We start from the raw sequence: 23,182 nt of genomic DNA on the forward strand, positions 1-23,182 counted from the left end.
AGCATTTTTCTAGTTTCATGACAATAACTTGTGTGTAAGTGTATGGATCTTATTGAAATTGTACTTCAAGGTTCCATATTACAAAGGGTAAGCTGGGTTTGAGTTTGGGTGTAATTGCCTAAACGTTTAGGAATTTGGGGCCAAAAAGGGGCCAAAAAACAAATTGTACTGAAAGGTTCCATACCACAAAAGGAAGGCTGGGATTGAGTTTGGGGGTGATCAATCATAAGGGGGTTCAAAAAATTTTTGGGGGGATTTTTTTTTTCTATTTTGAGACTTTTATGATGTATTTAAATTGGTAATTATGGTTGCAAACTCCATTGGAAATTTGAATTGAGATTATGACCATATCTTGAGGGAAAGAATTTTTTTTTGGGAAAGGGGGGGGGGGGGGTAAAAAAGAAATTGTGGGGGCAATTTTTTTTTTCTTTTCAGATTACAGAAATTAAAAAGAAAATTTCTTCAAATATTTCTTTTTGCTAAAAAAGGGGGGGGGGGGTTCAATTTCGCAACAGCATAGTGTATTGCACAAAAGCAAAAAATTGAATATAAATTCAAATCATATAACCAATTTTAAGTTCTTTGACTACAGTTATTCAATGTCAGAAACCTATTATGTGTCAAATATTTATTTACAATCCAATTTCAGACCTGTATCAAGCGTGAATATTGTGTCCATTTTTGCCCTAACTGTTCAGGGTTGGACCTCTGCGGTCGTATCCAGCTGTGCTCAGCGAAGCATTTTATTGGTTATTATCTTGAATATTATTAATGATAAGAATAAACTGTGAACAGCAAAAATGTTCAGCAAAGTAAGATCTACAAATAAGTTAATATGACCAAAATTGTCAAATGTGTCCTTAAGGAGTTATTGCCCTTTAAAGACAATTTTTCACAATTTGTTCATCTAGTTTGCTTACTTTAAAAAATCTTCTCCTTTGAAACTGCTGAATCAATTTCAGCCAAACTTGGGCTGAATGAGTTTCAGAGTATCTAGTATAAATTTTGTATTTTATTTTCTTGTACGTCAAGAAACATAGCCACTGTGGCTAAAATGGAACATAAGGGTAAAATGTATTTCTTTGCTTTTGAAGAAAATATGACAGATACAAAGAACATCTCAATGGAACTTTTAAGCAACTCATTAATATATATTAAAAAGCAAAAATAATCATTGATGAAAGATTTAAGCAAAAAATTACAGGTGAGCGATTCAGGCTCTTGAGAACCTCTTGTTTTCATTCTAAATGAGTATTTATCATTGTGACAAAATGCATTGTCATGACCATAATGACTTTAAGTTGAACCAGTAATACTCATTACAGTACTATATTTTAGGAGGGGTACAGAATATTTTTTCTTTTGTAAATTAAGTACTATATATATTTTAATATTCCATCCACTTATGACTGATCATTTGAGTCAAGATTTAGACCAATAGAGTTCTCAGATAAGAAGTTGTTGTCTTGCGTCGACAAAGTAGAAAAACCAAGACTTAGGCATGCTGATTCCAATGGCGACGGGGTCAACAATGTAGCAGTTTGGGATTAGGTAAAGATTATGGGGAACCACTAGTGGTAGGTCAATGATATTTGGTATGCATCTCATTTCCATGTAGAGTATTTTGCCCCATCCCCTCAGTCATGGTTGTTGACTATGAAACTTGGGTTAGTTTACATTTATTAGTTTGTGATTAGGTCAGTTTAAGTAAAACTATTACTGGTAGGTAAATGATATTTGGTATGCAGATGTATTAGCATTGGCACATCTGATTTCCATGGAGATTGTTTGATAAGTCAATGGTATTTGGTATGCAGTTTTATACACATTGGCATTTCACATTTCCATGGAGGTTATTTGGCCCTGCACCTTCAGTCATGATTCATTGATTTTGAATGATTTTCATAGTTTATATGTTTAAATATTGCCATTTTAATTTCAACATAAATTTGCTTTATACCATCAAAATAACAAAACCTGAAACATATCCCTGTCAACAGTCTTCACTTACTCAAAAAATATCCTAGTATGATACCTATAATATATAAGTGAGAAGTGTGATTTTGTGTCATGAATTGATAAACCATATCCCTTCTGTTCCATTCTAACAATTGCAAATTTTTCTTACATTTCACAGACAGACAGACTCTACTATTTTACTCACATAGACTTGTTATAATTCGTACATGAGTCATTACCTGTGTTAATCAAAGAATGTTTAGTGAAAATATATTTTATTTGCAGTAGAAAAAAAACTTGTTTTTGTCAAGTGAATCCTTATATCATTGTATTATACAGTAGTTAAGGTCTAGCAATTTTCAAATCATTGAATGTATGTTTTATGTAGTAAAGTTGTTTCTAATGTACAATTTTTGTTTTCCATGAATATATAATTACTTTGTACATGTACATTTAAAACATACACACATCCATCACTATAACAAAGTTGACATATTATTGCATCATCGTCAGCAGATCATTCATTAACTCCCTGAAATTACATTAAATGATATAAATAGGGAAATCTTTTCACATTCTAAAATCTACATGTGAAAGGGCAAGCCAGGTAGTGGTTATTTTTGTCAACATTGAGTCATCAAATCGGTGAAGTGTTCTGTAGTATCGTTTTGAAAGATTAAGTAACAGATCATCTACATGTATTTCACTTATATTTTTTACAAGAATTAGGGTAATAATTGTTTGATGTATTTTTGTATAAATTAAAGCAGTTTTTTTTAACTTTTTCAATAACCCATTAAGAATGTACATATTAATAAAAGATTATAGAAAGGTTAATATCTACTTAGTTATCTAAATAGAGGTAATGTCACGACATGATATTTATAAAATTGAAAATCAGGTATACTTCTACTGTGAAAGGAAAAAGTCCTAGATTTAACATTTACTAAACAGCTGAAGTTTGACAGCCATAATCCTTACAGACATTTAAAGTGAGAGTGGAGGGTTAAGCATGGTTTAACGGGATGTCATTAGCCCAAAGATCGTTTGACATATATATGTTGCATTGCCATCAGTCCAGTTGTAAACATGGTTTTTTCCTGTATCAACTAGTTAAGTTTAAATCAAGCTGCTTTACTAAATTATAGGTATGAAATTGAATGTAGGAGAATTCTGAAGTGTTACACTGCAGTTTAATCACAATTTTTCAGCATTTCTAATTATAAAACAAGTTGCTTTTTAAAAAAAAAGAAAAGTTATCGTAAAACCTCAGAACACTTCATATGTGAACAGTCATCAGTTTGCTGTAATTAAAAAAAAAGCCAGTCGCACCCAAGAAATAGAGAACATATATGAGGGCAATTTCTTTTATTCAAGTTTTGAGAAACAAATTGTGTTTGCTTTAGGTTACAAGGTAGAGCTTTAATATAAAAATTGTCAGAGGGACATTCATTCATAAGGATTACACATATTCCACTATTATTTGAATCTGAAAAATATTTTATTTTCACTTAAGGTCAAGTTTCAGGGTAAGAACTTTACTTGACTGATGGTTTATAAATTTGGTCATAATAGTCAATTACCAATCCCCATTTGTGTGATGCCTAATCACTTGATGTTAAGAAGAGTAACATGATAGGAGAATTTGACACATAAACCTGTAGCTAAAACCCAAATTTGACTAATCCTGCATACAGATACAGATAAAAATCACATAACTTTTGCGTATTGTCCTAATTAATTTAACTGTCGATAATGACCTATTACATGTACATAAAAGGGTCGGATATAGTAGATATCCTACTATATCCAGGATGCTCATTTTATGCAAGATGAGTGTCCTCTCTAATCACAAATAGCATCTGCTTGTTTAAACAAAGACTTATAATTTGACTTGTTGAATTAAGTTGCTAAAGACCCAATGTAAATATAATTAAAAACCAATTGTTCAAAGAACAATTGAAGGTCTTTCCACATCAATTTTCTAAATAATTGATAGGAAGCTACTTCTGGTTTACTCAAAGTTATTAATAGCGTCAAAGAATAGATTTCTTCATACTAATTCAATAAATAAATGGTTTCTATATACTTTTGCCTGAAATAAGGGAGATAATTGCCAACTTCTGGTTTAGAAAATGTCACTTCCGGTCTCATATGATAGCTTTATTCACACTGATTCCAAAAATATATAGTTTGTATATACTTATGCCTGTAATAAGGAAGATAATATGCTACTTCCGATTTATAAAATGTCACTTTCGTTCTCAAAAAATAGGTTAACCTATGATCATTCAAAAAATATATGGTTTCTAGGTACTTTTCCATGAAATAAGTGCAAAAAATACTACTTCCGGTTCACTCAAGGTCACTTCCGGTTGACATTTTTCAACGCCATATGTCAACCCACAGTTTGCAAAAGACCCTATGGCTTTATCATGTACCAAGTTGGAGTAATAATCAATTAACCTTAAATTGAATCATTTCAGGGACAATAACTCCTTTAAGATGTCATTGGATTGTTTCAGACCAAATGTATCATATCTTAATCACAATAAGGCAAACATTTTGCACTTGTTCTTTAATTTGTATCTTTAAAAGTGACAGAGGAGATCAAATAACAAGGAAAAGTCAAAATTTAGAATATGACCTTGACCTTTGACCTTGGCCTCAATTTCATTTAAATGAACCAAGGAACCCAAATCAATATACCTTAGGTCTCTATCACTTACCATTCATGCTATACATTTATATATCCCTTATGTCAAATACAGAAGGGGAAATAACTCTCATATGGAGTTTACGTATCGCTTCGGTCAAAATTGGACAAAACATCCTGAGGATATAACGAGCAATTTGGTAAAATAAATTTGTCGCTTTCTTTTACGGTTACAGAGGAGATGCAGTCACAATGAAAACAGTGTTTGGGGAGATAACTCCTACAAAGAAAATTGTTCGGCTTAGAATGGGTGAAAATAAAAAGCGCATAAACTGTATGATATTATATAAGAAATATCTAAGCGACTTCTTGCGAAACAAAAATTTTACGTGAGAACAAAATTAGGCGGAAGAAAAAAATAATAATAATAATAATTAAAAACCAATTGTTCAGAGAACAATTGAAGGTCTTTCCACCCATACAGATCAATTTTGAAATAGAACTGAAAATTCAGTTTGAAATATCATATCCAGTGTCAAATGATAGCTTATTGTAAACTGATTCCAAAAATATATGGTTTCTATACATTTTTTTCTAAATAAAGGAGATAAATTGTTACTTCCGGTTTGAGATATGTCACTTCCGCTTTTATTTGATAGTTTACTTGATACTGATTCCAAAAATATATTGTTCAATATTACACTTTACATCAAATAAGTACAAAACAAAGCTATTTCCGGTTTACACAAGGTCACTTCCGGTTGGCTTTTCAAGGTCATGTAAATTGCAACCTAATAAAAAAAGTCCCATGGCTTTATCGTGTTTAAATATGAAGTTAAAGCAAAGGTCAAAATCTAGAACATCAAATTTAACTTTGACCTTGAGCTCAATTTCAAGGTCATACACCAAGGACTTTTAATCATATTGCCCTAGGTCTTTATTATAGTTGGTAAATGAGTTATACCACCATACATGTAATTTTAAATATAAAAAGGGAGAAAACTCTCTTTTACGGTCAACGTACCCTTTCAACCAAAATTCATGTGTTACGACATGTCGCAACTTACAATTTAATAAAAATATTTTGTCGATATCTTGTAGGTTTTTTGGAAATAAGTGAAAATAAGCCAAAATCAAAATTTAGAATGTGACCTTGACCTTTGACCTTGACCTAATTTTATTTTTTTTGGACCAAGGACCTCAAATCAAAAGACCCTAGGTCTCTATCACTTATGGTTTACCAGTTAGAAATGCATATTACTTATATCACATGCATAAGGGGAAATAACTCTCATATGGAGTGTTCATATCGCTTCGGTCAAAATAGGACAAATCATGCGAAGGATATAACGAGCAATTTTATAAAATAAATTTGTTGCTTTCTGTTGCCGTTACGGTGTAGATGTAGTCACAAGGAAAACAGTGTTTGGGGAGATAACTCTTACAAAGAAAATTGTTCGGCTTAGAATGGGTGAAAATAAAAAGCTCATAAACTGTATGATACTATATAAGAAATATCTTAGCGACATATTGCGAAACAAAAATGTTACGCGAGAATAAAATTTGGCGGAAGAAAATAATAATAATAATCAGAACAAAAACAATAGGTCTTTCCACAGAAAAGTGGAAAGCCCTAATAATAATCAGAACAAATACAATAGGTCTTTCCACAGAAAAGTGGAAAGACCTAATTATACACAATTTGTAACAACTTATGCCATCTGGAACATAACATCATGAATAAAGTCCTATATTAGATCCCAGATGTCGATCACTGTGCAGCCAATAGTTAGTGATAACACCTTTTAAATCAAATTTTTTACACAAGTTCAATTGTTTTACAAAATGCAAAATACACCGTCAATAAACATGAAGGATTTGTTTCAATTAATGAATGAAAAAAAAAAATGTTTACAGCAATCTGGTCTTGGTTAATAAGCTTAAGTTTCTAATCGTTTTATTGTGCAATACATAATATGATGTGGTTACAGTCTTTGTGTACAGGGACTGTCTCAAAGACACAAATAATTACTGTTATAGTCCTGTGAAATTTTTTTTGAGGCTTTCTGATAATCATGATTATGAGGGAATTGCCAATATATAAGGGCATGAACTCCTAATGGGGTTCATGCTAAAACTTCTCCTGATAAATTCACAATGAAGAATCACTCTTGTTCCTTCCATTAAGCTGTTATCATTTGTTGTGTTTAAAAAATCTTGTATCATAAAATGATATATATATGTGTGTATATAAAACTTCTATGTGTTTGAAGTTGTTTTCAATTTAGACTTGGTTAAAACTTCTATGTGTATATACTCCAGTGAACCAAAACCAAAATGGGACATCCTTTTGGGTGTGTAGGATGTAGAAATAAGTAGCCAAAGTCTGAATGTGAACTTTTAATCTGATGCTATTGTATGGAGTGTTTGCCATGCTTCCTGAACATTAAAAAAACTCTTGAAACAACTGGAGAAAGGTGGAAGATACTAAAGGGATATTCAACTTCTTTTAAAGTTGAAAACAAACTGACTATGCCAAGGAAATAAAGAAAACCCATAAAAAGACAAACAACAATATACAAAACACAACATAGAAAACTCAAGACGAAATAACACAAACCCCACTAAAAACTGGGGGTGATCTCATGTGCTTCCGTTTGTAAGCAAATCCTGCTCCACATGTGGCACCCCTTGTGTTGCTCCTGTAAGTACAGACTCAGTTATATGTCTAATTTGGTAGGTCACATTCGAGGAAAAGAAGGCAGGATTGTGGTTATGACTATTGGAACATATCTGTCATCATCTGTGAAACAGTTATTCCATAAGATTAAACCAACTCATGATGGTGTCCATAAACTTTTCAAAGGGATGATTTCAACTTCTAACTTTTAAATGTAAGAGCTCTGAGGTTCCTAGGTGGCTTTGTTGCAAGGCAAAATTTCAGACCCTATTCATCATACCCCCATTTACCTGTGAAGGTCCTTCCGTCCTTCATACTGGTTTTGCAGAATTTATTGCAACTCTTACCTATTGTATTTAATTGCTGATTTGATCTTGTCCTAAATATGCATAAAATATTTGTCACTTGACGTTGAGCAGGCAAAAATCAATCGATTAATCAATATATATATATACTATGATCTTTCTGAATTGATTTATAAAATACACAATGGCAGCCATTTTATCATTTTTGATTATTTGATTATCTTGTTTAAAAAAAAAATTAATTATTATGTGATTATATTGGCAAAAAAATTTGTGATCATGTGATTACTTGGACACCCCCATGAAGGGCCTCTTTAGTTTCTGATAAAGTTCCATTTCAGAATAAAATGTTATGATAGACCATTACTATTTTGTGTGCAATACTAACAGTATAATACATAAAAAGGATAATAGGAATCACAAAAAGTACTGGACCACATTAATCACCAAAATCTGACTCCATGGAAAAAAAGTCAATAGACATGCAAACAAAGACAAGCAACACCACAACAACCCATGGTCCAGATAACCAGACTTAGTACAGCCATACACCATGCTTCAGTGACTTCAGAATTTTTATAAGGATCACGTTTTCATCTCTCTGATGCATAGAAGTCATTGAACAAAGTCAAAAATATCTATCACATGCATACTTGACCTTCTTAAATTTATTTGTTATTCATGTTATTTGAATAAAGTTTTTTAATAAATCTCATAAATTATATGTTTTTTTTCTTATAAAACCATATATTTATTCATGTATGCTTATATTTATTCATATATGTTTAGTATTGATTATTTTTCATACTAAACTTTTTTTGAATGTTTAATTATAGACAGACAATGGGAAAGCAAAATAATTATTCATTTTACATCCTTCATGTGTCCTTGTAATGTTGGAGCTGAATACTATAGAATTACAAATGTACACACAGTTATGGAATAAAACTGAAATACAATTTTGTGCAATTATGAAATCTGTGTTCAAGTCTTATATATAAGGCAAATATACATCTAATTCAGGGCTTTACAAATGCAAATATATAATTTATAGGTGCATGTGTAAGTGTGTTATGATTAAGTCGTTGTTGGTTTGCCTACCTGTATATATTGAAATTATTTCTACATGCAGGTAAAATTTAAAGGCAGTATTCTGTTACAGTAGACTCCATTTAATGGACACTCCTGTTATTTCTTAATTAATTCAGTATAAAAAACTTTTCCTACAATGTACAAGAACCACTTCTTTCAAGTCTTTGTAAATTGTTTCTTTTTTTATTTATAGGGAATAATAGGTAAAACTGCAATTCCTGTTAACGTTTATTGCCTAAAATTATCTGAAAAATAATGATAAAAAGCACACTATCCTGAAAATTGAAAGCAGTCTCTTTTGTAATTTAATTAAAAATCAATACGGGATTACTCCTGTTTTCTGATATATCATTGGGAAGTTCCCACTAAACATATCAGAATAAAGGGAGCTGGTCAGCTGTATTTGGTGAATGAAATGGTTGTAAGGTGTACATGTCAGACTAGCAGGTATCATCTGACCTTGACTTCATTTTAATGGTTTATCTGTCAATTTTAAATGTTTAGTAGTTTGGTCCTTTTCTCAGATACTATATGCAATAGGGCAACTATATTAAGTATATAGAATGATTGTAAGATGAACATATGTTTGGCAGGGTTTATCTGATTTTGACCTCATTTTCATGGTTCATTTATCAATTTTATGTTTTCATTGATAGGTTTGTTTCTCAGATAACAAAAGCAGTAGGTCAACTTTCTTTTGTGTATGTTATGATTCTTTGTGTCTGGCAAGGTTCTCTTGACCTTGACTTAATTTTTATGGTTCATTGGTCAATTTTAAGTTTGGTGGTTAGGTCTGTTTCTATTAGCAAGATGTTGATTTTGACGTCTTTACACTAAATCCATTAGGTGCTGGATGTGTACTGATTCATATTTTAGTCTTAGATACATGATTTTGTGCCCCCGCTGCGGTAGAGGGGGCATTAAGTGTTACCTTGTCCGTCCGTCAGTCTGCACATACATACGTCCCAAAATTAGTTTCCATTCTCTAACTTTAGTTTGCCTCAACCAAATGTTATGAAACTATTACACAATGCTTATTACCATAAAAAACAGATCAAGTTCAAATTTGGTGACGTCACTTTTACAGTTCTCTAGTTATGTTCCTTTATAATGTTATATACAAGCGGGGGCATCATTTGTGTCAATGTCAATTTTATTAGTTGTTATTGGCTTTGAACTAGCTGTCAGTAAATGTGAGTACTCTCAGATCTGTAATTTGTGTATTTTTTGTTGTAAGGGATGTATAAATACCCAGCCACATAGGGTCAGTGATTTTGTTAGATGTTTCCTGCTTTGTATCGATCTGATGACGTATATTTTGTTATAAATTAGGCCGTTAGTTACCTCAATTGAAATGTTTCATGTTTTGGCCTTTTATAGCCGACTATATGGTATGGGTTTTTCTTATTGTTGAAGGTGGTATGGTTGCCTATAATTGCTTACATCCTATTCATTTGAACTTAGGTGGATAGTTGTCTCATTGGCAATCATACCTCATCTCCTTATTTTTAGTCCCCTAAGAACGAAGTCGAAGAGGACTTTAGGTTTGCACTCTGTCCGTCTGTCTGTCTGTCCATACGTCAGTCCGGCAAATCAGCTTTCCACACGTTTTTTCTTCGTTCTTGAAGATATTGATTTGATATATGGTATATAGTTTTGCCATGACAAGTTATAGATCAAGTTCAAATTTTGTTCCGGTCTGATGATTTAGTCCAGAGTTATGGACCATGGAGTACTATGTTAAACCATATTTCTGTACAAAGGGAGATAACTAATTTTTTTAAAAGACATTCTTTGGTTAATTATTTGAAGAATTTTTTGCCAGGTTTGTTTGTTATTTTGTATAAACTAAGTTTCTGAATGCTATATATATATGAAAAAAAATTATGAAGTGAAATCCTTCAATTAGATAATGATCTATTTTTATTAATGTATGTATCACATTTCATTGTGTAGATAAAAATTGTTGACATTTTATAAATAAGTTACAAATCTATATTAGTTTGTGACAAATAAAAGAAAAAATATTTCAATTTGGAACTATTAATTATATTTGATTATAATTTGAAAATAGATATACACTGTATTACATCATATCTAATTTTAGAGAACTATTAATCATATCTAATGTTAAAGTGTTTTCCACACTTTTTTTCATGATGCTTGAAGATATTGATTGATAATTGGTATATAGTTTTATCATGACAAGTTATACATGTCAAGTTCAAAATTTTGTTTCGGTCTGATAATTTTGTGCAGAGTTATGGTCCTTGGACTTGAAAAATTCACTCATTTAATCAGTTTTCCACACTGTTTTTAGTCATGCTTGAAGATATTGACTTGATATTTTCTTTTTGTTTACACCATGACAAGTTATAGAACAAGTTCGCTTTTTGTTCCAGTATAATGAATTTTTACACGGTAGTGGACTATGTATTGCCATGCAATACTCTCAGAATGCTTGTTATATTGAAAGATTCTTTAATTAAAATCTACTTTTATACCTGACACAAAATTGTGTACAAATAATTAGTTGTTTTGATTTAATTTTTCTACAAACCATTGACACATTTAAAATTATAAACTAGTGAACCAACACCTTTTAATGGTACAAGCTGGTAGAGTAATCAGGATGGATACCGAAGTATGCTGCGGTTGTCTTAAAACATCGGGAAAATAAAACTATATAAAGACAACAACATCCTTGCAGTAATCCATGATGTTGTTGTCTTTTAAAAGTTTTATTCAAACATTTGTTCGATATATTCATTTAACAATGGTCATCAGGTTAAAAAGATTGCTTCATTTGACTTAATGTTAGACTTAACTGACTCACAAATTTTCGTTTCAGTAACTGGTATCGTTTGAAACAGTTTTTATCAAAATGAAAATAGAATTGACCTCTTGCAAAATAAGTGATTAACACCTATATGAATTGAGTTGTAAAGAAGTAATATATATATAATTTTAGATGGATCCAAGCCTGCATTAATGAAGAATTACCTCCTACAACAGAACTAGAAGAAGGTTTGAGAAATGGTGTTTATCTTGCAAAGCTTGGTCATTTTTTGGCTCCTAAGTTTGTACCAATCAAAAGGATTTATGACAGAGAACAAACTAGATATCAGGTACATATTTGTTAGTTTTTATACGACTTTTGTTTTGCGGTCGTATATTGGTATGGCGTTGGCGTCGTCGTCGTCCGAAGACACATTGGTTTTCGCACTCTAACTTTAGTTTAAGTGAATGGATCTCTATGAAATTTTACCATAAGGTGCAATACCACAAAAGGAAGGTTGGGATTGATTTTGGGGGTTATGGTACCAACAGTTTAGGAATTAGGGGCCAAAAGGGGCCAAAAATGAGCATTTTTTAGTTTCCAGACAATAACTTGTGGAACGGTGTATGGATCTCTCTGAAATTATACTTCAAGTTTCCATACCACAAAGGGATGGTTAGGATCTGCTTTGGGGGGTTATGGCTCAAACCGTTAAGGAATAGGGGCAAAAAAGGGGGAAAAACAAGGTTGTCCTGGTTAATGGACAAATACTTAAGTAAAAACATAATTTAAAGCAGTGTAAGGGAGATAAATCAAATACATCATTTGAATTACCTCCCTTACACTGCTTTTAGATTATGTATAAAGTAATGGTTAATGAATAATTAAGATAATTTAAAACAGTGTAATGGAGGTAATCCAAATACAACGTTTTAATTACTTCCCTTACACTGCTTTTAAATTATGTTTAAAGAAATGCATATTTATAAAGGAAGACCAGTAAAAATATCTGCAAATGTTGCATCTTTTTTTTTACAAAAAAATCCATATGAAAGATTTGACACCATATTTTAAATTCTATTATAAAATAGATTAAGTTAGTACTATGGTAAGTTTAAATGGGTAATTATGGTTGCAAACTCCATTGGAAATTTGAATTGAGATTATGACCATATCTTGAGGGAAAGAATTTTTTGGGGAAAAAGGGGGGGGGGGGGGAATAAAAAGAATTTGTGGGGGGTCAATTTTTTCTCATTTCAGATTTCAGAAATTAAAAAGAATTATCCTTCAAATATTATTTTTTTTTCAAATTTCAAATATTGAAAAATTTCAAGAAGTAATCTTTAAGTGCACAGTATGGCACATTAGATTTGTAAAATCTTTGACCACATTTATTTATTTGTTATGCCGAATCTTACCGTGTGTTTAGATTTTTAATTTTGGGTCCAGTTTTCAAATTGGTCTACATTAAGGTCCAAAGGGTCTAAAATTAAACTTAGTTTGATTTTAACACAATTTGAATATATGGGGTTCTTTGATATGCTGAATCTAAAATGTATTTAGATTTTTGATTTTGGGCCCAGTTTTCAAGTTGGACCAAATTGGGGTCCAAAATTAAACTTTGTTTGATTTCAACCAAAAATGAATATATGGGGTTCTTTGATAAGCTGAATCTAACCATGTATTTAGATTTTTTATTTGTGGGCCCCGCTATCAAATTGGTTCATATTGAGGTCAAAAGGGTCCTAAATTAAACTTTGTTTGATTTCAACAAAAATTGAATATATGGGGTTCTTTGATATGCTGAATCTAACCATGTATTTTGATTTTTGGGCCCCGTTATCGAATTGGTCCACATTGAGGTCAAAAGGGTCCTAAATTAAACTTTGTTTGATTTCATCAAAAATTGAATTCTTTGGATTCTTTGATATGCTGAATCTAACCATGTATTTAGATTGTGGATATTGTACCATAATAGGTAAATTAAAAAAAATTAAGTTCTTAGACCACATTCATTCTGTGTCAGAAACCTATGCTGTGTCAAATATTTAATCACAATCCAAATTCAGACATGTATCAAGCTTGAATGTTGTGTCCATACTTGCCCCAACTGTTCAGGGTTCGACCTCTGAGGTCGTATCAAGCTGCGCCCAGCCTAGCATTTTATTCTTTTTCTGAAAATGTTACGACTTGTGAGTCAATTGGATTTAAATTAGTTTGAAGATCAGTTAGAAGTTAAAATTAGTCCCAAAAAGTTTCAGTTTCCTTCCTCAAAAGTTATAGGTCGTATTAAAGTTGGAAAATAATTTTTTTTAGTCACAATCAGAAATCAGTGTCTGCATTTTTACGTACCATGAAACCAGAATTGTGCCATTTGCAATTAACTAAATGACCATGTTTAACACATTTTCTTCAATACTGTGGTATATTTTGATGAAATAAGTTAGCAGTTGCAACAGCTATTATGTTATTTGATGAAATCCTCATAAAAAATTTGGGACTTTGGTGGCTGAGTTGTCTAAGTAGTCGAACTACTGTATCCCTAGCCTGTCAACACTGAGGTTGTGAATTCGAATCCAGTATGTGGCAGATGGGTTCAACTACATTCTTAATTGACTAGGATTGTAAGTTTCCTTACCAAAGGTCGTTGGTTCTCTTTGGGCACTCTGGCTTCCTCCACCAATAAAAACTGAAAATAGTGCTGAAAGTGGCGTTAAACACCAATCAATCATAAAAACCTTAGGGTCTTTCGAGCAGCCCTTAACACAAACCTTTTTTTGGCCTTAATTATTCTCAATTACATCAGTTTTCAATTAGAAGGATTGAATGAATGAGTTGCTTTCCTTTCGATATAAAAGTAAGATGTGGTATGATTACTAATGAGTCAACTATTAACTATAGAACAAAGGGCAAGGATGTGAACAAATACAGCCTTCAACAATGAACAAAACTCATACCTTTATTAAGCAATAAAGGGTTAAAGATGACAAAATTTGAAAAAATTCAAAGAAGGATCATAACCAATGCTCTGTATTATGCTACATGTGTAAAACAATCAACGGTAAACATACAGACAACTGACAGCAAAAAACAACAAGATGAGATGGATTGGGACCGGCACATAAAGAATATATGGCAGAGTCAAACATGTTTTTGAGAGCTCCACTCTCCCCTTGCATGGGATAGTGGTGCACTACACAAGAACAAACTAAAAATCAGAATGTTGGAAAGGGCTTGACTCGTCAGATCAACAATAAGACAAGGACATAGAACCAACCTGTGAACATACATAAAAAAGACAAACCATTTTCACTCTACAAAGAAATGTTAATAAACGAAACCTTATCAGGTAGTGAACTTCACAGTGATGAGGAAAACCAGAGAAGTTTTAAAGTTGCACACAATTATATAAGTCCTATGATTTGTTTGTTAATTTATTTTATGAATTAAACTTTATTTTGTGGAACACAGTCATAAATATATCATATTCACAGCTAAGACCACGATTCCGAATGAGTTGATCACATGATTTGACTGACTTCTGAGTTGAACTGGCAAACCACAGAATAAACATGTATAAATTGCAAATTTGATTATATTGTGTTTCTTTACACTATGTTTCTAATGTTGTTATCTTGTTATTAATGGAGCCAAATTAGTACAAGTATTTCTTGTTTCAGAATCCCTATATATTTCTGTTGTATATTTGGCATTTGCACACTTTTGAGAAATAAAATATATTTGAAACTAAAAAAGACACGAATCACCAAAACTATTATTAATAAACCTTTCCACCTACCAACTCCCAACTCTTCAGACTAGGTAAAGGCACAACATATGGTGGGAACAAACGAGTTTTATCTGCACACAAACCTTTCCCTATCTAGACAATGTGCTATATAAGTAAAACATGTAATAAAAAACCTGTGCAAGTACAGCTACCAACATGAATGACTACCAACTTGAGCAAGGGTCCTTGATTCTGCACCTAATTTGGAAAGCACGGTCAAAATATGCTCATTACTACAGAGAGCAAACTAAAAGAGATTGGAACGATACCAAGTCAACATTCAAAACTTATAAGCTAAATGGAATCTGACAACGCCATGGCAAAAAAACCAAAAGAAGGTGAAAAAGACAATTTAGTGTACAAGAAACTTTACAACAATCTAAATACTGAGCAACATGAACCCCACCAAAAATTAGGGTAGACACAGCCAAAGTTTGAATACTGCCTCTCAAGAAAACAAAACAATCAGAAACAAAACCCTTTTATAACATGTAACATCATCCTAGATTTTCTATTTTAACATTTACTATTTATGATGTTAGCCATACATGTTCTTTGTAGTGTTCAGAATTTACAGAACTAAACCTCAGATATGTTTTTAACAAATTAATTATATTTTATATATTTAAGATGGCTTGTGTAATAGTCTGACAAATTTTTAGTTGATCATACATCTTTACTTTTATAGGCTCGAGGATTACATTTCAGACACACAGACAACATCAACCATTTCTTTATTGCCATGGAAAAAGTTGGTCTTCCTAAGGTATGAATATGTCTAGCCTTTTCTAAAGTGGCCAGTATGTGTATTGCATGTCTGTAGTGTATTGTGTATCTTATTACAAGTTTCCATATTAACATAAATTGAAGTTTGCTTATAATATGCAATATTAAAGTGAAGTTTGTTTTTTATGCCCCACCTACAAATAGTAGAGGGGCATTATGTTTTTCGGTCTGTCCGTCCGTCCGTATCGTCCGTCTGTCCCGCTTCAGGTTAAAGTTTTTGGTCAAGGTAGTTTTTGATGAAGTTGAAGTCCAATCAACTTGAAAATTAGTACACATGTTCCCTATGATATGATCTTTCTAATTTTAATGTCAAATTAGAGTTTTGACCCCAATTTCACGGTCCACTGAACATAGAAAAGGATAGCGTGAGTGGGACATCCGTGTATTAGGGTCCCTACAATGCACATAGCTGAGTGATTTTCCTGATCACACAGCAAAGTACAGTGATAATGAAAAAATGATCTACAGGACCAAGGTTTTTATTAAATATATATTAGCTTAGAGACAGAAATAAAGTTTACCTATAGCTAGAAGAACATTGACATGTTATAAAACACTACATCTATGTAAATTATTCATGTAGTATCGTAAACTGTCAATAAATATTCATTGATCAAAAAGGTAAAAATATAACTTAATTCAATAAATTATAGATCATTTCTGTCTCTCACAACAGTTTGATGTACATGATGTAGGAAATTAAAATGGCTGAAGACATTAATGACAATTACTTATTTCCTTTCCTACATCCTGTGATATAACTTGAGTTGATATACTCCTGATTATTTTCATTAGAAAAAATTAAACTATCCCTCTTCTGTTCAGATTATAGACAAATATGATTTCAGTTTTTCATATACAGATAAAAATTCAATGAATTGAGGACTGTAAATATCATTTTGGCAACTCTGTTAAGGGAAACATAGGTGTAGAGGAGAATATGACATTACATAATTGTTCATTCAGTTGTGTGACTCTTGCATTAAGCGTAATTATTTTTACAAAATATTGTTCCATTTCTTGTCAGTATATTTTGCACCCCCTGTTGCACTGGAAAAATGGAAATATCTAAAATTTTCTATTGCTACATGTATCAATGTGTCCATTCAATGGAATTTGCCTGTCTAGCAGAGGCTTAATTTGTTCATTATGGATTCAGACCCTTTTATTAAGATTTCCAGTCCTGCCTATGTAAAATTTCATGCAGTTTATACATGTTATACAGTATATTAAAATCTATAAATTTACATGTCATGTCATGTTTATATTCACTATGAATTTCTGTCCATTTTGGAAGTATTTTAAACTGCAGGTTTCAATGTAATTATTATGATTTATATATATAAGTAATCTCGTATGGACCTCTTTAATACTTTTGTGGTAGGTTTGATCTGCTAAGACATCAAGTGCCTATATATGTGCTACCCTTTTCATATATTTTGAATAAAAAAAAAATAAGATACTCCATACCTTTTATTTTTGACAAAAAGAAAAATAGACCTACAGCTTCATGGTTCATTTTCATGGAGAGATAAATAGTTTTGACAAATACCTAGTGCATTTACAACACTAGTACATCTTAATTAAGTACTACCAGATGATTAGATTTAGATTTACTGCTGATTTAATCATGCAACTGTAGCTACTAGTATATTTAATCTAAATTTCTTTTCATTATCATATATAATGAAACTACATGATAGACAACATGCCTGTAAACGGAACAGAGCATAGTTTAGAGAGCATGTTATAAATCAAAATTTCTTACCCCATCTAGTATACTTTTCATTTCAGGGGCAACCTCAATTCAATATTCAACATTGCCCTTGTCTACCTGACATTTCAGATCCTTCCAATTGATGTATTGTTAGGTTTATTCCTAAAAATGGATTACAAAATTGGACCTTGATCAGATTATGCAAACCATAAACAATCAATGAATCATGAAATTTTACTGCCAGATGTGGTTAAATTTCATGAGTATATGTACAAATATTCCCATTTTTGTGTTAATTGAAAAGCTTACAAGGCTCTTAATGAAAATTTCCCACAGATTCATCTATTGGTCAATCTATTTATTGCTAACCAAATGAAACTTTTCCACAGATTCATCTCCTATTGGACAATATATTCAAACTTTTGTCAGCTCTATTGTCCCATTGGTTAGATACAATAGCTATTGTTCTCTGTGTAGTTTATTCACTGGGACCTGTAAATTTCTTCTAAGAGACATCCATCACTCTGGTTGATTTACCTGAGTAAAACATTATCTTCTAAATAGATGAAAATACATGTTTTACTCTCACAAAACTGCATGTGATGTTGTATTTTTTCAATATCAATAATACATTTTTAATCTGTACAATATAGACGGGTTTATCTGTAATTGACCTAGAAAACATGGGCGCATCCATTAACCTCTCACATGACCAATCCGCCATTACAACCGTGAAAAATAACGCACGTGTATTGATCAAAACATTATAGATTTTCTGTTTACATTTGTATTTCTTTCATTTTCTGACTTATTTTACTATGGATGCTGCCAAAAGTTATAAAAAACATGGAAGCATTTCTTGTGCAGTTAATAGTTGTACAAATAATCGTAAAAAACTTCAGGTGTGGAAAAAATTAATATGCGAATTACACAACGAGTTGCACGATGACTGCTCTCGTTTGATTTCATATACGTCTTACGACTGTGATGCCTCCAGACGAGCCAACAAATCTGAGTGGATCAAAGCTGTATAAACCTAAAAAAAAACTTTGCATAAACAGGTTTTTGTATGGTCCGGACATTTTTTTTTAAATAAAACTTGTTATGAAAGTCAAATTACACTGGCTGACGAATGTTTACACGATGTAAAACGACTGTTAAAAACTCAAATTAATCTATAAAATTTAATCCGATGACTACAGTGCATATGCCTCTTTTTGTATAGAAGATCCACCGCGACATCAGATGCGGATCTAGGAATTTGAAAAAAAGGGGTGGGGAGGGCGCGTGCCCCAAACTTTTGTAGTGGAAGCGGTAAAATGTCTGGATTAACCATAAATGAAGCTAATAACAATGAAACCTACCCCGAGGCTACATGTAGCAATTGAACAGACATTCTGACACTATTAACTCAGACAAAAACATTTTTAACAGAGGAGTAAGGAGTTCAAAATTAAATAAAAGGAGGGGGACCTCGTCAGCCGTTTAAGAAATGATTATGAATGACAGTGACGCCTTATTGTATACTTATATAAATATGTTACTTAGTTTTCTTTACTTTAGTGGAATTACTACACAATTTAATTTTCAACTACGATATTGCAGATCAGCTGTTGCTCGATCGTACTGATGAGGTTAACACTTAGTTTGATATTTGGTTATTTGGGACGGCGCTTTTATATTTCGAAAAGTAAGGCTTGTAAAATATTTTATTCCTGGGTGCAGTTCTTGCTGAAAAACTTAAAGGTTATATATATATATATATATGTAGGTCTGTGTTCCGTTTAGTATATATTCACTTTATTTTCTTTATAAGACGTATACATTTACTTCTGTTGAATTAAACTTTCCTCAGTAGATTCTTCTGTGCATGAATTCTAAAATTTTATACATTAGAAGAATTTTTCAAAGGTCTAACTCTTGGTAATCAAATAGTTTACTAGAACCTACGAAAGCGTAGCTATAATCCGACAACCCGAAATTCCGACAGTTCAGTAAAATACACCCCTAATGTTATATTATACTACTGTATTTCACTGTATTATATACACCGGGGACTTATATAAGAGTCTAATACGGATTAAGGATGAAAATCTACGAGACCTCTGTTTTGGAGTGGTTGGGAGGGGAGTTGGCAAAACACTAAATGACGCTTCAAAACATAACTAATCATCGCTTTGAATTTACATGTTGGAGTCTTTGGTGGTTTAATGGCATTCATTTATATTAAGCACGGACTGGATCATGATGTTATATACTATACATACTATAGTAGTTGTATGTAAAGTATTTTTCTGCAAAAGAAATTGGAATCGAACACATAATAACTATAGGAATACATGGGCCGTGAAAGTTCAAAACTGCTTAAGCCCATACTCTAATCGCAAAGTTATATCTACATATGACCCGACGCATCGATAGCATATAGCGCAATTCATGCGGACACCAAAGTAATACGAAAATGTCACTCAATTTTGAGCATTATACGTGAGTCAAGCAAAAAGCACAAAACTCTCGTCTCTGTAGGTCCGTCTGATTAGTGGATTATTAAATTTTAGGACTGTCTCGTTATATGTCTGACCACAGAAATTTCTATGATTTGATAAAATTGTACCCTGGTTTTTCTGATATATCACATTCGACCGGTCAAGACTATTTATTTTTTATTTATGTATGTGTTATAATTACTAATATTATGATTACCAAATGATTATAATCGACATGTAACCTGGGATTAGTATTCGTATAAAATTTATTATGTCCCGCGTGTAACATATCAAATACAGTTATATTTTAAGGACACGACACCTCGCCTGCAATACACTTAGAATCTTTATCTAATTACTTTATTATTTATAGCACATATAATTTTGCCGCGGTCAAGTACGACTTCACATTCTTGTGTTTACATTTAATCATATGCGGTCAGGGCATATAGATCTATATCTTGTTTATATTTTTTTCACGGTTGTAATGGCGATCGTACTACAACGACGCCTAGGAGTCGCGTCACAAACTAAGGCAGATAATCGGAAAAACCTGTCTATAAACACTGATTTAATCATAAAAATTTGATTTCTGACATAAAATTTTTAGCATTGTTCCTATTGAAATTTGCATTTTTATGCCCCCGCAATAGTGGAGGGGCATTAAGTTTTACCCTTGTCCGTCTGTACGTACGTACGTACGTCCCAAAATTGGTTTCCGTTCTCTAACTTTAGTTTGCCTCAACCAAATGTTATGAAACTTATACACAATGCTTATTACCACAAAACACAGATCAAGTTTGAATTTTGGTAGGGTCACTTTTACCGTTCTAGAGTTATGCCCCTTTACAAATGGAAAAATTGCTGAATTTATCGTTTCCGTTCTCTAACTTTAGTTTGCCTCAACCAAATGTAATGAAACTTATAAGCAATGCTTATTACCACAAAACACAGATCAAGGTTGAATTTTGGTGGCGTCACTTTAACCGTTCTAGAGTTATGCCCCTTTATAAATGGAAAAATTGCAAAATTTTTATTTTCTTCTAAATATCAAGTAAAAATTTTTAAAATTGGAGTTATCTTCCTTTGTCCATGATTATAGTTGAATCAACTACAATCAATGCTTGATACAATGCAATGTTTAATTTTGACTTCCACTGATAAAACACAGATCAAGCTGAATTTGGGTAATGTCACTTTAACCATTATTGAGTTATGCCCCTTTATCGAAATGTTATGAGACTTACACACAATGCTTATTACCTCAAAACTCAGATCAAGTTCAAATTTGGGTATCATCACTTTTACCGTTCTTCAGTTATGTCCCTTTATAACTATATGATATGCAAGCGGGGGCATCATCTGTGTCCACATGTGGACACTATCCACATTTATTTTGTTTTTGGTTAGTTATAGAACACATTTAAGAAGGCCTTAATTTAATTATCATCATTTTTCAGGTTTTTTTTGTCGAACAAAAAAAAAATTTAAATAGGAACAATGTGTAAAATTTTGTCAGAAATCAACTTTTATTAATGTTTGAATCACTGTTTCCATTCAACAGAATGAAAATATATTATTGATATTGAATAAATACAACATCACATGCAGTTTTGTGGTAGGCAATAATTGGTGCCACATACATGTAAGTCCTCATTATATTGCATTGTTTCCTGACGGAAATCCACATGAACTATGTATAAAAGGTACACTTTGAAAATTCCCTTGTTTCATTATGGTGAGTTGTGAGTTGGACAACATGGCTAACAGAAGCTACATTAAGATTCTGATTGATCCTCACAAAACTACAAGGCAAACTTTCTTTGAGCCATTTCGGCATTGTTATTAAAAAGAAAATATCCAATAAAAAATGTTGAAAGCAAACAATATGCGTTCAGAGTTGAAAGCGTTTTTTATTTTTGTGGAAAAGAGGGATTTTGTGAGAAAAATTTCTACGAAGTTTGTAGAATTATTGCAGTCAAAGTTAGATTTCTTAATGTTTTTAATGAGCCCTTACCATAGGAGAGATATTATGTTTTTTTAAACACTCCCTACTATCAACTTGAAAATTAGTATGCATGTTCATAATGATTTGAACTTTAAAAAAATTGTAAACCATCCCAAATTAGGACTTTGACCCAGATTGTGTAGCTCCCTTAACATGGAAATGTGTTAATGCAAGCTGGGGGATAGTGTCTTGTTTTTGATGAGAAGAAAATTGGAAAAGAGTTTATAACCCTTATCAAAACTAAAATATTTGATGTAGGAATTTTAAATAGAGGTATCTGAATGCACCAAGATTTAAAATACTCTTATTAAATTTTCTATATACAGTCATTTTGCAGTTATGTCATGCTTCTTCATTATAAGCAAGCTATAAGTATGTAGATTAAAAATATATGATCAATTATTGCTATTTATGGTGAATAATTATATATAGTTCCCAAAAAATCTTTTTGTTGCATATGTATGAAATGCTTTATGGACTACGTCAAGTTAACTTTATAATTTGCTTTCTATGTCCTCAGGTTTAACATCTCTTATAAAGATTGACAAATTACATTAAAAAATTGACAGTCAAATAACTGTTAAATGTTAGATATGTAAATCTTCTTCAAATAGGATTTTCCTTATTAAATTATCAATAATAGGATTAGGTTTACATATATTTCTTTATTGATAAAATCTGTATGTACAATTAGTGAATGATCAGGTCATTGAACATTCTTGATATTAATAGAATTCATTTGAATGTCAATCATTGCCATTAGCAAAAATTGGAATGATCAAAATGACAATTAATATTGTAGACAAATTAAGTCACTGACTTGCTTAATGGTGTAGTGAAATTATTAAAATTAAAACGGTTGCTGTTTTTTTTACCACATTGGCCCTCTATGTGAGCTATTCTCATCATCTTTTTATACATTTT

The 23,182-nt window shown here is 31.8% G+C and overlaps 2 protein-coding genes across 2 annotated transcripts in view; one reads left to right on the forward strand and one right to left on the reverse strand.

The window, feature by feature from the left end:
* Window positions 1-23,182, reverse strand: part of LOC127733162 (uncharacterized) — a 593,316-nt gene that overhangs the window by 499,332 nt on the left and 70,802 nt on the right. The gene's annotated exons all lie outside the window — the stretch shown is intronic.
* The window catches only part of LOC127733112 (ras GTPase-activating-like protein IQGAP1), a 231,346-nt gene that overhangs the window by 14,080 nt on the left and 194,084 nt on the right, over window positions 1-23,182 (forward strand). Inside the window, exons 3-4 of the mRNA XM_052242397.1 lie at window positions 11,664-11,820; window positions 15,950-16,027. Of these exons, the coding sequence (XP_052098357.1) occupies window positions 11,664-11,820; window positions 15,950-16,027 (235 nt within the window). The remainder of the gene's footprint in view (window positions 1-11,663; window positions 11,821-15,949; window positions 16,028-23,182) is intronic.

The sequence above is a fragment of the Mytilus californianus genome, unplaced genomic scaffold, assembly GCF_021869535.1.
Source record: "Mytilus californianus isolate M0D057914Y unplaced genomic scaffold, xbMytCali1.0.p SCAF_3, whole genome shotgun sequence".
Lineage (NCBI taxonomy): Eukaryota > Metazoa > Mollusca > Bivalvia > Mytilida > Mytilidae > Mytilus > Mytilus californianus.